Source organism: Bombus bifarius, unplaced genomic scaffold, assembly GCF_011952205.1.
Source record: "Bombus bifarius isolate JDL3187 unplaced genomic scaffold, Bbif_JDL3187 scf7180000009266_frag, whole genome shotgun sequence".
NCBI classification, from domain to species: Eukaryota; Metazoa; Arthropoda; class Insecta; order Hymenoptera; family Apidae; genus Bombus; species Bombus bifarius.
This window is the reverse complement of record NW_022885003.1, coordinates 14794-30087: the sequence shown is the minus strand read 5'-3', so window position 1 is coordinate 30087 and position 15294 is coordinate 14794. Positions and strand designations below refer to the sequence as shown.

The following is a 15294-nucleotide window of genomic DNA, read 5'->3' as shown; positions in this document are numbered from 1 at the left end:
GGATTAAAACAAGTGTCTCGACATTGGTGCAAAATATTTCAACCTTTAAGGACTAAAATTAAAACTTATGAGTTTGTTTATAATTTTAATAGATTTTATTAATATTGTGTTTACTGGTTTATTAATTACAAGAAAGTTTGTAAAAGACAAGAAAGTTTTACGTAAAAAGTACAAATATTCTTTCAACAAAATTAGTCAAATCACATCATTATTTATACATATTGTATATAAATAAAATATGCGGATATATTACTTTACCCTAGAATTAAAATTCAATAATATTGAGGAATCTTATTTATTCAGATTTTGTACATTATCGCTTCTAACCTCGGATAATAGAACAACAAATTAAATATTTTTAAACAAAAAAACTTTGTTCCTTTGTTTGATTTCCCTTGCTCGCGTTTCTTAACTACTTAGATATAAAATACTTACGTTTTCGAAAATTCATACTTCACAAGCTACTAAACGCTTTATCTGTTCAGAATAATTTATTGTTTTCTTAACTAGGTACATACCAAATACATCTATTAAGTTGGTATTTCTCATAATTACCAGTACATAAAGCTAAAACACTTTTGTACTATGCTTGTTATACATGGATCTAACAAATAATTTAACTTGTGTATTGTCGTTTGTATATTTTGTTACGTGTAAAATATTCTATTTCTACACTACTTACAAGTTCGATAAAGTGTACATTACACATCGTGAAATTTACATATTTTCACTTGGTTACCCTGCCCAATTCGAATATAATTCAGAACGTATGTGCTATATTTATATATTCTGCATTTGTTTTGTATATTATGTACACTGATCTGATCTTTGTAAACGCGAGTTTTACGATATTAATGAGAAATTTGCCAATTTAATGGAAGTTGTTAATTTTTTCTGGCACGTTTCACGTTAGCAGACATTTTTCTTAAGTTACAGTCGAAAAGTGTTTTTATGTAAAAGAATAGGAATGATCAAGTTATTTTAAGATGACAAGATATTTCACGTTTTCTATTTAAATATAGCGTTAAATTTTAATTCCGTCAATTCGTATATACTCATACATCGAATTTCCTTTTCTCATGTCATTTCTTTTCTTTCATTTCACATTTAATTACAAAGATAAAGTGTAAGTACGTTCCTCATAAAATTAATATCAAATGTCGCAAAATATACAAAAGTAAACTAAGAAGAGGGGTACATATTATTACACAAACTGTCGTTCATATTGCATATGTACATATGCAGTATAAAAACAATACTTTTTAGTTTTTAATCTCTTGTTTAAATAATCCTAATATCTAAATTTGTATCGGTCATTGATTCGATATAACTGCGTTTATTGGAAGTAATTAAGCTATAGCCTGCGCACAAGAGAAGAAGGAACAAACACGTATAGTATACACGCTTAAATAACAAAATTAAGTCAGTTTACGTTCAATGTGAACTTGATCAAAGTTCCAGTCTCGAATTATAGAGTTTCTTACTATCAGTTTACAAAATTCGATATTACGATTATGTACCGTATTTGAAAAACATAAAATGCTTTGTTCAATTTTAAATAAAACTAATATTTACCAAAGCGAATACGAAAAAAATGTTATCATCAAACTCAATTTTCAATTATCAAACTTAATCCAGCACAAATACAAATGTTATTCGTGCTTTTTTACTTTTACTACTTTTCAACTCTCTATAGTTCGAGATTTGAGTTCCGCTAACTTTCTTTCTACTGCGCATGCGCAACAGGAAAACTTGAATTACACGTAATAGTCAAAAATTCGACTAGTCAAAAAATCTTATCCTTTCGTGGCAGCGAAAGTAACCTAGGACTAGAGGTTCCATAACATTAATAATAATAAGGCAATAATATTAATATTAATAATAATGTAATCAAGTACTACTAACAATATTAATAATAATAATAATAGTATGGTAATGGCAAGATACAGGCGGGTATAAATTAATCATTCCTTTCGTAATATCTACGACGTCTTCGGGATATTCTTTAGAAATTACTTTATTTCTGGTCAATATTCATTAACGAGCAACTTTTCTCTCTGTTTCTTATCACGATCTTTTTCACTTCATCACAATTGTACCGTTAGAAATTATTCAAAACATTGTTAAAATGTCCATGAAATATATGCAATTGCCGTATTGAATAAGCGAGTAATGAAGTTGCTGTATCACTGAATAAAAGTGAAATCTCCAATGCGTGTGCTCAAGTATATAAGTTAAAAAAAGATTGGTACATCAATGCCTATTATTCTTAATCAATATTCATCATTTAACAATTAGGACCGAATTTTTACAAACCAACTCTAAACCACGACCCAATTTACAAATAAAAAGATCGATGTGTAAATTAACTATCAACTATTAATCTCCAATCCTATGTGAAGATATAATGTTCGGACCAAATTTCTAAACTAACGTGGACAATTCATGCGGACTATTGGTGGTTGCTGCGCTACTTAGATCCAATGTGGCAGCCGGAAGACCAGGACTGACGCTGCCGGTTGCTTCGCGTGGCAAATGCTGCGATCTATTTAGCTTATTTCCAGGACTCGGTGGCGATCTATCTGCTGATGTATCCGGTGGCGTAACCACGTTTCTGTGTCCGCTCACGTTCTGATGATTGTGCGTCGCCGCGATCGGAGCTGGCGATGAGAGCAACAAGGGCGGTGGGGACATTGACACGTGTCGATGATGATGATGCTGATGATAGTGTTGGTACTGTGCAGCTCGGCCGTGCATTGCGTGGCTGGTATTTAGTTGGTTCGTCACGGGCCCGACTTTCGTTGAGCAGCCAGCATGGTGGATGGTTAACGGGCCACGTAGTTGTTGTTGCTGTTGTAGCTGGGGCTGGTTCTGGTGCTGTTGCAGCTGCTGCTGACGCTGCAGCTGTACCGTCGCTTCGCACTGTTCGCGCGCTAACGCCTTCACGGCATTCGTCTTCTCCTACGAAATAAGAATGATAGGTTAGGTTGTAGTCAGGGGCCATAACAAATTAAAAAAGTTATAATATAAGAATTTACATTTTAGTTGAAATGATTCTAGTTACGAATAAGTATTAAAGATGATTCAAATCTTTTTCGTTACCGATAACCATGGTGAAAACTCTTTTGGATTACTTTCAGCCATTGTCAATCTTATTGTCAATACTACATGCTTGAAGTAGAAGGAGGGGTACAGAGAAAAAGACTTTTTCTCAGCAAATATAATCGTTACTCAATTATTTTGTTCAACAGTTTTACAAATCTCCCAAAAATAAACGAGAATACGAAAATACACTGAATATCGTGTGTATGGTTATTTATAAAATCCCCTTGAAATAGTTGCGATCGCGGATCACATAAACAAACGAACCTGTCATTCTACAGAGTATCTTTTTCGGTGAAATTATGCAAACGTAAATGTAACTTCGGTAGAACTCCTCGAGAACTTGTAAGCTTATATGACTCTGACCCAACCAGTCCATTCTAAAGTGTATAATTTATAAAAGGGGATTATATTAATACGCGGAGGATGTGGTAGGTGGTAAGTTTTGCATATGAATGTTTGTTGATACAACGAATGGTTAAATGGAGGTTTTCATGAATGTGATAAGGACTAGATCGAATGTTTTAACACTTATAACTAGAATGCGTATTTTTATACAAGTTTGTAGTTTTACGAACATAATCAAAGAAATAAAATTTTGATCGAGATTTGTTTTCTTATATACGTATATTTTAGCGCATTTTATGCATTTTGCGCCATTTGCGTACTTTTCAATTTCGCACGAACGTATAAAGATCAGCAATATAATTATAACGCTTCTTAAAAATGTGAAAAATCCTGGTTTCCTAAAAGCTTGCAATTGATTTCAGAAAAATTTTTATGAACTCTACCAGATAAAGTATGGTAACTCTGAAAAACAAAATTTCACGATAAAATGATTTCCGGGTAAAATACACATAAAAGATGATTTAGACGTGTTTGAACGTGTTCGTTTTCTTTTTTAATAGCGATATGTTCTTACCCTCTGCCACACAAAGACGTTATGGACCATTGCGTATCCACAAAACACGATGCCCAGGCCTATGAAAACCGACGCAACGATTGCCGGCGTCGAATGAAACTGGATGAATGTATACAATATCATACCTGAAAGCATTGTTAGAGGATCATTATAACACGTTTGCCATAACAAGCGGGACAAAGAATCAGCGCAAATACATATTCTCAATACATATAATTCTCGAAGCGTAAACTATATACATATGCTTTTTATTGAAATTTTCAATACTAGTCGCAAATTATTTTTCAATTAATTTATTATTTAAGTCTTTATATATCAATTCTCGACGAATAAATTACTTAAATTATAGAGAATCTATCTTCAGACAATAGAGAATTCAATATTTTTGGTCGTTAAGTAATTTACAAATTTCTAAAACGATTACGTTCGAAGTTTTGGACAGTATTTGAAGTTTCTAACATGACATTAAAAAAAAATAAATAAATTTTATGATATAATTAAAAAAACATTGTAGTCTATCATAATTTCTATTCCGTCAAATTTATTAAAACGCAGTTTTCTTCTGAACAGAGTCAAAATGTCCGTCTTGAATCGAGTTCAACAGCTTAACGTTCGATCGAGCGAATGATAGCTGTGTAAACTAGCATGACACAACGTAAACTTTAGATTAGATCTCGATCCATCCACCAGCCGTATTCATGCATGACATGAATATTCTGTTTCAGCTCTTTATAAATTAATCTGTTAAAACTTCCCTAAAAGACGATCATTTTTATTTTTCTAAGAAAAATAATGACTATTCGGCGTTAAAATTAACTTTATTTCCATTGGATTTCTAAACTGATTTCATACACTCAGAGATAGTTCACAGTATCTTTTAGATTCATGCCTGAATTCAAGAAAAATTAAACGTATAACTTATGTACTAGTATCTTTCAAAAGGTTAAAGTTGACAGAATTGAAGGAATTGGTTCTTACCAGTTAGAAAGACGGGAATGCTAATGAAAAACCCTCCGACAGCACATATCCGGCTGATGGATGATTTTTGCAGGTACTTGTTACTCCTGAAACAGACAAAATTTGAAGTGAAAGTCAGTTTCACGATTCTATGATAATTGAGCGAAATATAAAGGAACCAGTTTTTTGTTTAACAGCCAAGAATCTTTCAAAAATTCTACTGTAATTGATACTTCAAATATATTTAGTCAGACAAAGGATAATCATAATCGCAACGTTAATCTTAACTTTAATTCAAGGATCAAACAGTATCATTATACATATAAAAGTAAACATAAAGTCTATCCACATTATTGTTATTATTATTATTATTATTATTATTATTATTATATGTTATTCTATAATTGATTTTTATTTCTTTATTATCAATATTATTCTATTTTCTATAATGATTCAATTATAGATCTTATTTTTTGTCAATCATATTTCACTGAAAAGATCACTTTGAAAATAATCTAATAGTAAAAAATGAAAAATAATCTTTTTCTACCTTGTCTTCATTTTTTACAAACTCTGTCCACCGCCGTAAACCTATTAAATGCATGAAACGACAAAGCAAAGCTGCTTCACATAATTCCCCGCTCACGCAGTGTCAATCAGCTCACGACCGCAAACGATACTGCTAATTTCCAGCGACCACGAACGATTTCACCGTAATTGCCGGTGTGAAATTTACCAATACGTGCTCGAATTGGTCAATAATGGATAGAGCGCTCTTGCACACACTAATCTACCAACAAATAATATTGACTCAATTGAACAACAGCGCCTAGATTAACGGACAAACCGCATGTTCCAAACAGATTTACAATCACGGCAGAAAATACATGCCGTTATAGATGTTTCCTGGTCAAGACTAATTTCCACGCGTTAAGAACATTGTAACCGGAATCTAGGAAGAACTAGCACTTCCTGGAATAATACTATTGTGTCCTCGATGAATGTCTCTCCGCAATGCCCTCGAGTGAGTTGTTTTTGTCTTTGGTCGTACGACGTCCGGGATGAGAATTCGGGGAACGGTTTTGCGCTGCTTTAATACTCGCACAACCATCTATCCATGGGACTGCATCTTTTTAGGAGGACCAGTGATTAATCTTTTCCAACTCATTTTCATCTCTAATTTCTCATGAGGCTAAGATTCCTGCATCTTTTATCATAATAATTTATTAATACTATTAATAAATTGAGACAATTTTACACGTCGTATTTTGCGTTATAAGATGACTTGTAATTTGTAAAATTTACCTGTAAAATTCCTTTGCTTGTTTTACCGAAGCAATAGTTGGCATTTCTATACGACAATAAGAATTTGTTAATACTAATAATTTGTAAGGTTATCATGTTATCATTCTTCTAATGGATAGTATATTATTGAAACTTTTTTTAATATTGAAACGCGATATTTTTTTGGAGAAGAAGTGCATAGTAGTAAAGAGTTGAATTCTACGGACGTAAAAAGTGGACATAACATTTTCTGTACATGGAGTCGCCTGGCCTAAACATTTTATGATTTCCGGGCAAAATACAGACGAATCCAGCGCTGATTTTAAAGCAGCTTCATCCAAATAAGCCACAATAAGAAATTCCCACGAAACAGTTGCGTTCATCCCCTTTCGAGGTCGCCGACCTCTTTGAATGCGTTTCAAGAGCGTCGTACCAATGAAATTTCGAGTTCTAAACTAATTTCTCAGCCTTTTGCGTTAAATTTAACCTTCCGCGTTAGTGTATTTCGGACGAGTTCCTATTTTACGCTTTCGTCGACCTCACCAACGTAACATGCAGCATCCGCAAGTAAAACTGTCTCTTAAATTTGATGTGACACCAATACACGACGAGAAGAATCACAATGCCATTTTTATTCCACTTCGTTAATTTTTCGTTGTAAGGTTTAGCTGTAAATAGGATTAAAAAAATTTAGATTAACGAGGAATTTAAAATTGATCTGTTAAATCAACAATTTCCATTAGTTGTCAATAGATTTTATAAGCTTCAGATTACTGAGAAATTATACACATTGCAAAATATTTACCATTGGTTACCCACGCTACACGTAAATTTGATCAATCTACCAATGCACTAACACTGCAATAAATTTCTATTGCAACATTCCACGCTCCTTTGCCGCACCTTAAACTCCTCGCTAGATTTATTCCACCTTAAAGTGTCACATAACTCCAACGACACCGATATCAAATCTTAAACTCCACCAAATTCCAGAGAAACTTGATTTCGTCGAAAGTAAGAGATTAAACTTAAAAAGCAATTTATTTCATCTTTAAACTATCCTAAACTTCTTAAATATAATTTATATATGTCGGAGATAAGAGGACACCGGTGCCTTCCCTCTGAAACCTCGGGAAAATCCATAAAAACATTGTAATTAAAATTTACAGTTGTAACTAAACGATTTGCCGTCATTCTAACCAATTGTATTTGTTTGAGACTTGTGACAATGAGCTTGGGCTCAAGGCGACAATTAGTCGCCGAACGTGGCCGCGGTCAACGGGACGAACTCTCCATCTAACAAAGGCATTGAGTAATCCTATAGCTCTCCTTAAAAGAAATATTCGTGGCGACACGCGACAGTAAACATTCCAACGGTTTCTGTCCCGTGGCTCGCCACACGCAGACCCTATTCTTCGAGTAAGATGATTGCCAGATGTCGATGCGTCTCCGCAGTACATGTTCGGCTAGCCCGAGGGCCCGTTATAAATCTTAAGGTTTAGTTAACTAAAGTCCTTCAAACAGACAAACAGTCTCTGTCCCAACTACGGGAAGATAGGGGAGACATATTTTTCAACGAGCGGCGTCTCCCACTAGCAACTTTCCCTCGAGGGCGGCTAGCAACTTTCCCTCGAGGGCGGCTAGCATCTTTTTCTAACCACCGATATGGAGATTGACCAATTAGCAGCAACGCCAATTTCCCTTACTTTCTGAACGAAGGCTTTTCTCGACGAATCCGATGATCTCGTATCCTTAGACACACCCCATTATAGTTTTCCTCTGTGGCATCATCGGGACGGGAAAGCCATTCTCGCTCGCGATCTCATCGATAAAAGAGTAACGTTATTTCACGTTTTAACCAGACTTAGACTTTGTAAGTACGTTCTGTTGTCATCCCGTTGGCCGCGGATTCGTTATTGAGCCCGAGAGCATGGTCACTCGTGTCGCGAGTGCCGAACCGCCGTGATCAATTGTCGAGACTGTACTAATTCCATCATTGCAATAAACTACACCTGTGTGTACCGTATCAATGGCTAATCCTCGAGAAGATTCCTTTGACGCTCACAACCCCACTCCCAGTGCCAATCCGACATCAGAAGTGGGATCAGAACGGCTTCGAGCGCTGGAAGGGCAGGTCGCTGTCATGAACAACCTAATTCATACGCTAATGCAAAGGCCAAATACGGGAACCACCAAATTACCACATTTTAACCCAGAAGTCGCAGGCGCCGACCCAGCCGCGTGGTGCGCGGCTGTTAGTAGGGCCATGAAGAACAACCCCTTACGAGATGACGCGCTACACTCTGCCTTAAGTGACTCTCTACAGGGTTCTGCAGCACATTGGCTGGCACGAATGACGGGAGACGGAGAGGTTACTTGGTCTACCGTTAAGGAACGATTCCTTATACATTTCGGTGGCCGAGAGACGACGTCCTCATCGTTAATCAAGGTATCCAGGGAACCGCGGGGAGTGGGCGAATCCACGGGGGCGTTTGCCGGCCATGTCCGTTCCCTCCTGCAGACGCGGTGGCAACATTCTACGCTAGACGAAATACTTAACGCTGTCACTCTCTACATATTAATTCCACACGACCAACGTCTTAAACGATTGGCCCTCACGAGCGATATCAGAACGGAGGACCAATTTCTGAGCGAAATGCGACCCTTTTGTTACGAAGAAGAGTCGACATTTTCGCCGAGAGATGCACCGGCGGAACCCGAAGCTAAGCGACGCAAGTTATCGGGCCACCAGACGAGGTGTCATTACTGTGGTACTCTCGGACACAGAATAAAGGACTGCCGCAAGAGGATGCAGAACGAACAGCAGAGGGATGCACGACGCCAGGAAGGAAGCCGACCGGCCGCACCGTCCAAGGCGGTTTGCCACAGGTGTCATGCGGAAGGCCATATCGCACCTAACTGCCCGGCACGACGGGACGGTAGACCAGGCCCCAAGGATGAGCGTAAAGTCAACTCCTGCGTGGTGGAGTCCCCAGCCGGTAGTTTAAGTCATCTGGGTGAGTCGTTCCCATTTTACTTCGATTCCGGAGCCGAGCGCTCATTAATTAGAGAATCTGTCGCTCCGAAATTCTCCGGTAGGAGAACGACAGATATAGTAGTTATGCGAGGAATAGGAAACACCTGCGTTAAGAGTACATCCCAGATCTTATCTACGGTACGCATTAACTGTTTTACATTGGAGATAACCTTTCACGTTCTGGCCGATAGTCACTTGCATTATGATATCATGATTGGCCGCGAGATCTTAAGCCAGGGTTTTGATGTAACTATTACACGAAATAGCGTCGATATTTGTAAAACGAAGACTATTAATGCCTGTAGTAAAACCTCCGAAGACGAGATCAATATCAATGCGGTTGACACTGACGTGGTTGGTAACGATAAAAGTCGGTTAATTTCTGTTCTCGAGAAATTCAAAAATTCATTCATTACGGGCTTCCCACGTACTCGCGTAAGCACGGGCCAGTTAGAAATACGGTTAATCGATCCTAATGTCACCGTGCAAAGAAGTCCTTACCGACTTAGCGAAGAAGAGCGTAGGATAGTGCGTGAGAGAATAGACGAGTTAATTAGAGCAAAAATCGTGAGGCCGAGCAACTCACCGTTCGCGAGCCCTATCTTACTTGTAAAGAAGAAAGACGGCTCAGATAGACTGTGCGTAGATTTTCGGGCATTAAATAAAAATACGGTCGCGAACCAGTATTCCCTACCCCTCATCGCGGATCAAATTGCGAGATTGCAGAAGGCGAGATACTTCATTAGCCTGGACATGGCCAGCGGATTCCACCAAATTCCCATTCATCCTAATTCGACGGAATATACGGCGTTCGTTACACCCGACGGGCAATACGAGTACGTGACTATGCCGTTCGGATTGAAAAATGCACCATCCGTTTTCCAGAGGGCCATTCTCAACGCCTTAGACGACCTCGCGTATTCGTTCGTTGTTGTTTACTTGGACGACGTCCTAATTATTGCCGACTCAGTAGATCAAGCCCTAGAAAGGTTGAGCACCGCGCTAGATACCCTCGTGAAAGCCGGATTCTCCTTTAACTTTTCAAAATGCTCCTTTTTAAAGACATCGGTACTCTACTTGGGATATGTAATTCGTAACGGAGAAGTCCGTCCAAACCCGGGTAAAATACAAGCCTTGAGTTCTTTACCTGCACCGTCGACCGTCACACAACTTAGGCAATTCATAGGTTTGGCCTCTTATTTCCGAAACTTCATTCCCAAATTTTCACAAGTAATGAAACCCCTGTATGCACTTACCTCGAATAACAAGAATATACCTTGGACGGATAGGCACGAACAGATAAGACAAAAGGTAATTTCCGTCCTGACTGACGCGCCGGTGCTAATGATATTTGACCCCAATTACCCCATAGAACTACATACGAACGCTAGCTCGGAAGGATATGGAGCCATTTTAATGCACAGGGTCGAAGGTAAAAATCGAGTAGTGGAATATTACAGCAAAAGAACTAGCCCTGCGGAGTCTAGGTATCATTCCTACGAATTGGAAACGTTAGCAGTTGTAAACGCCGTCAAGCACTTCCGTCATTACTTACACGGACGAGAATTTCTCGTTGTCACCGATTGCAACTCCCTGAAAGCATCCAGTTATAAGGTACACTTGAACGACAGGGTTTACAGATGGTGGGCTTACCTGCAAACTTTTACCTTTGACATTATGTACCGGGAAGGTAAACGAATGGCCCACGTAGATTTCTTTTCACGAAATCCCGTAGACTTGGATCGCAGTACGTTCAGCAAAATTGTAGAGAAAGAAATTAACCTAACCGAAATCTTCGACGATTGGCTACTAGCGGAACAACGTCGCGACCCACAAATTTCTGAGATCGTCGATAAATTACAGAACGAAGAGCTCGCGGAAGACGTCGCGAATACGTATGAGTTACGGTCCGGCACCCTTCATCGTAAAATACAGAGAAAAGGTAGAACTCTCTGCCTGCCCATCGTTTCGAGATGGTTTAGGTGGTGTGTTATTAACCACGTGCACCAGTCCATTATGCACTTAGGTTGGGATAAAACGCTTGAGAAACTGTGCGAGTATTACTAGTTCGAAGGAATGGCGAAGTATGTTCGCAAATTCGTAGAGAACTGTCATGCTTGTCGAGATTCAAAGGCAAGTTCGGGTAGAGTACAAGCCGAATTACATCCCATACATAAGACCAGTATACCTTGGCATACGGTTCATATGGACATAACGGGCAAACTAAGCGGTAAAAACGATTCGAAGGAATACGTCATTGAGTTGGTCGACGTCTTTACTAAGTTCGTATACTTGCACTATACCCGTAAGATAGACTCCATTAACACCATTAAAGCGCTTAAGTCCGCTATATTTTTGTTCGGCACTCCCTGCCGGATAATAGCGGATCAGGGAAGATGTTTTACGGGCAAAGAATTTCGAGACTTTTGGCAAGATAAATACGTTAAAATCCATTTAATTGCGACCGGAGCTAGTAGGGCCAACGGGCAGGTAGAGCGTATTATGAGTACGCTAAAAAACACAACAATAGAAACCACCGGGCGGTCCTGGCAAGACGCGATCGGGGAATTACAACTGGCCTTCAATTGTACCACCAACCGCGTGACTAAGTCAAGCCCGTTGGAACTACTAATCGGTAAAACAGCGAGACCCTACGGCTTATCCCTACCCGACAGTATCGAAGAAAGAGAAGTAAATATCTCCCATGTAAGACAGCAATCATGCAGAATACAGCTAATGGCTGCATTCACAACCAACACACCAACTGGCAGCTCTTCAGAGAAGTCTTTACACACTCAACCTCAGCCTTCACCCCACTAAAAACAAAGGAAGATATCGAAGCAGCCACGGAATACTTAAACACGAGCATAATAAACGCAATCCGCCTCTCCACACCGACAAAGCCATCTAACAGCAAACAAGAATATCCCCAATACATACTAAAAAAAATATCAGAAAAACGTAGACTAAGAAGAGTATGGCAGACCCATAGAACACCGGAGGACAAACGCAAACTTAACAACGCAACTAGAAAGCTATCCAGAACCTTAACGACTGTTTCCAAAAATACCTCGTCAGCTTATCCCCCACAGCCGACGCCAACTACTCACTATGGAAGGCCTCCAGGAAACTCACACGCCCCCCACAAATAATCCCACCTATCCGCCGTCCGCAAGGTGGATGGGCGCGAAGCCCTATAGAAAAAGCCGACCTGTTTGCTAAACACTTGTCAAAAGTATTCAAACCCCATTCCCCCAAAGCCGCCGCGGACGTTACTGAATACCTGCACACCCCCTTCCAAATGTCCCCTCCTATCGAACCCTTCTCCTCTGCAGAGACTATAGAAACAATCAGTCGCCTAAACCCCAAGAAAGCAGCAGGACACGACCTAATAAGCAATAAAGCAATCAAGGAACTTCCCACAAAAGGGATAGCACTCATCACATCGATTTTTAATGCTATCCTTCGCCTGGAACACTATCCTAAGGCCTGGAAAATCTCATTGATTACCCTCATCCCTAAACCCGGTAAACCGATATACGAAACCTGCTCCTATCGCCCAATCAGTCTTTTACCTACCCTGTCCAAACTATTCGAGAAGATGCTCACGAACCGACTCCTTCCAATCCTAGAGAACTTGAAAACACTCCCAGATCACCAATTCGGCTTCCGAAAACATCATTCTACAGTAGAGCAAATCCACCGCTTAACTCATACGATCAGCCAAACACTCGAAAAGAAAAAATATTGCTCAGCGGTTTTCCTAGACATCCAACAGGCATTCGACAAAGTATGGCATGAAGGGCTACTATACAAGCTTAAAAAGATCCTACCTCACCCCTACTACTCCATCCTAAAATCTTACCTAACCAATAGACAATTCATGGTTAAATGCCTAGACGCCACTTCCGCAACATTCCCAATAGAAGCCGGCATACCCCAAGGTAGTGTCCTCGGACCCCTACTGTACTCCATCTACACTGCCGACCTACCTATATCAAACGATATAACAATAGCGACATTTGCAGACGACACAGCGCTATTAGCTACCCACGCAGACCCGGTAATAGCCTCATCCACTCTCCAGCGAAGTCTCGACTCCATGGAAAAGTGGTTTCACAAATGGAGTTTCAAAGTCAACGAAAAGAAATCCTCACATGTAACCTTCACGCTCCGAAAACAAACCTGCCCCCAGGTCACCATCAACAATGCAACAGTTCCTAGCAGGGACACAGTCCGATACCTGGGCATGACCCTGGACAGGAGACTAACGTGGAAGACACACATCTCAGATAAAACGAAGCAACTAAAGGACAAACTAAAAAAACTCTATTGGCTCACGGGCCGACGCTCCAAACTAAACATACAGAATAAAATTACCCTCTACAAGACCGTAATAAAACCTGTCTGGACCTACGGAATCCAACTATGGGGAACAGCAAGTAACTCCAACATCGAAATACTACAACGATTCCAATCGAAAACGCTAAGAGCCTTAATAGACGCACCTTGGTATGTTACCAACGAAACCATCCATCGCGACCTCAAGATACCTACAGTCAAAGAGGAAATAGCAAAATATAGCGACAGATATAGCAAAAGAGTCAACAAACACCGAAACCCCCTAATCACTGGACTACTCGATACGACGGACCAGATTCGCAGGCTGAAGAGGCACTACCCGCTAGACCTAAACGTTAGATTCATTTAATTATCCAAATTAAGCATATGCACTTACTTATAATACTTATAAATTATACCTATCTATAATAAGTATTAACTTATTGTAAATAAACAGCCATGTCACTGCGCCACGCCAGAAAAATTACTGAAAATTCTCAACGCGAGAATTGTTTGTAATTTCAACAAATAAATAAAAAAAAACGTGCATTAACGTTTTCAAATCCATTTTTTATTTTCAAAGAACATCGTATTTGTACTCGGTATTGCCAGTAAGTATCATGAAGAGACGAAACTAAGTATTGTTTAAAATAGTATATAGACATCTAGATATAACATTCAATGATTTTTCCCTCACTTATTGTAAATTATTGATATTGTAAAATTATAATTGTAAAATTATATAGTAAATGATATTGTAAAATTATATAGTAAATGATATTGTAAAATTAAATAGTAAATTCACACGATGTTCAAATAATTCGAAATAACGATAGACCAAAAGCTGTTTAAACGAGACACAAGAATTAATCGTGCATTTTATTAAAAAGTTAAGTACGGATAAAAGAAAGAAAATTTTCGAACTTTTTTCGAAAGAACATACATTTATTATATATTGTATTCTTTCAAACACAATAATACCTTCCATAAAGGAGCACAGCTCAGATGAGACTTTTTATAGTTAAACTTTTAACGTACTCATAGACACGAAATTTTTTTTTTTAAATAGAACTGTTACATTTTACGACACGTATAACATCGAACATTTACCAACATAGCGATGCCAGCGTACATATATGTAATATCGTGATATAGTATATTTACAAAGAATGGACAATAGAGATGTTAATCGGACAGAAAAAGACGATTGTTGTTCAACCTGAACTATTCACACCAAATGTACAGAAAACAGCGCAACTAAATAACTAGATGGCGACTCGACTTTTACCAAAACGCAATCAACACTCTCTCGGCAACGCCACTCGCAAACTCTGTCTCCGCTCAACTCGCACTCGGCTCCTCGACTCACACTCTGTTTCTCGACTCACACTCTGGCCGTTGTCGCATTCTATTGCCTTTTTCCTAGGCCCACCGCACACGTGTTTTGCAGACGCTCGTAGCCAGGGTCACGTAGGTCTTTTCCACGAAACTATGCACTTGAAAAAACCGATGACACATTGATGGGCCCGACGGCGCCTCGGCTCTCGCGACATTGTTCATAGTTCGCCCGATATTTCTTAGGCCTTTCGTCCACGATACTACATATATATATACTGGTGTACTGGTCATCTTTTTTCCACACGTTTTTAGC

General features: G+C 39.0%; 2 protein-coding genes across 2 annotated transcripts; one reads left to right on the top strand and one right to left on the bottom strand.

Annotated features, from left to right (window-relative positions):
- Positions 1–279: 279 nt before the first annotated feature.
- On the bottom strand, positions 280–6112 carry LOC117214911 (polyadenylate-binding protein 1-B-like). The gene is made up of 4 exons (XM_033461277.1): positions 5532–6112; positions 5003–5088; positions 4025–4149; positions 280–2961 (listed from the first exon to the last, which is right to left on the bottom strand). The coding sequence occupies exons 1-4, from the start codon at positions 5540–5542 to the stop codon at positions 2425–2427; spliced, it is 759 nt and encodes a 252-aa protein (XP_033317168.1). The 5' UTR covers positions 5543–6112; the 3' UTR covers positions 280–2424.
- Positions 6113–8294: 2182 nt separating this feature from the next.
- LOC117214915 lies at positions 8295–11517 on the top strand. Its single transcript, XM_033461279.1, has 3 exons — positions 8295–10291; positions 10592–10916; positions 11407–11517. The coding sequence occupies exons 1-3, from the start codon at positions 8295–8297 to the stop codon at positions 11515–11517; spliced, it is 2433 nt and encodes an 810-aa protein (XP_033317170.1).
- The last annotated feature ends 3777 nt before the right edge of the window (positions 11518–15294 follow it).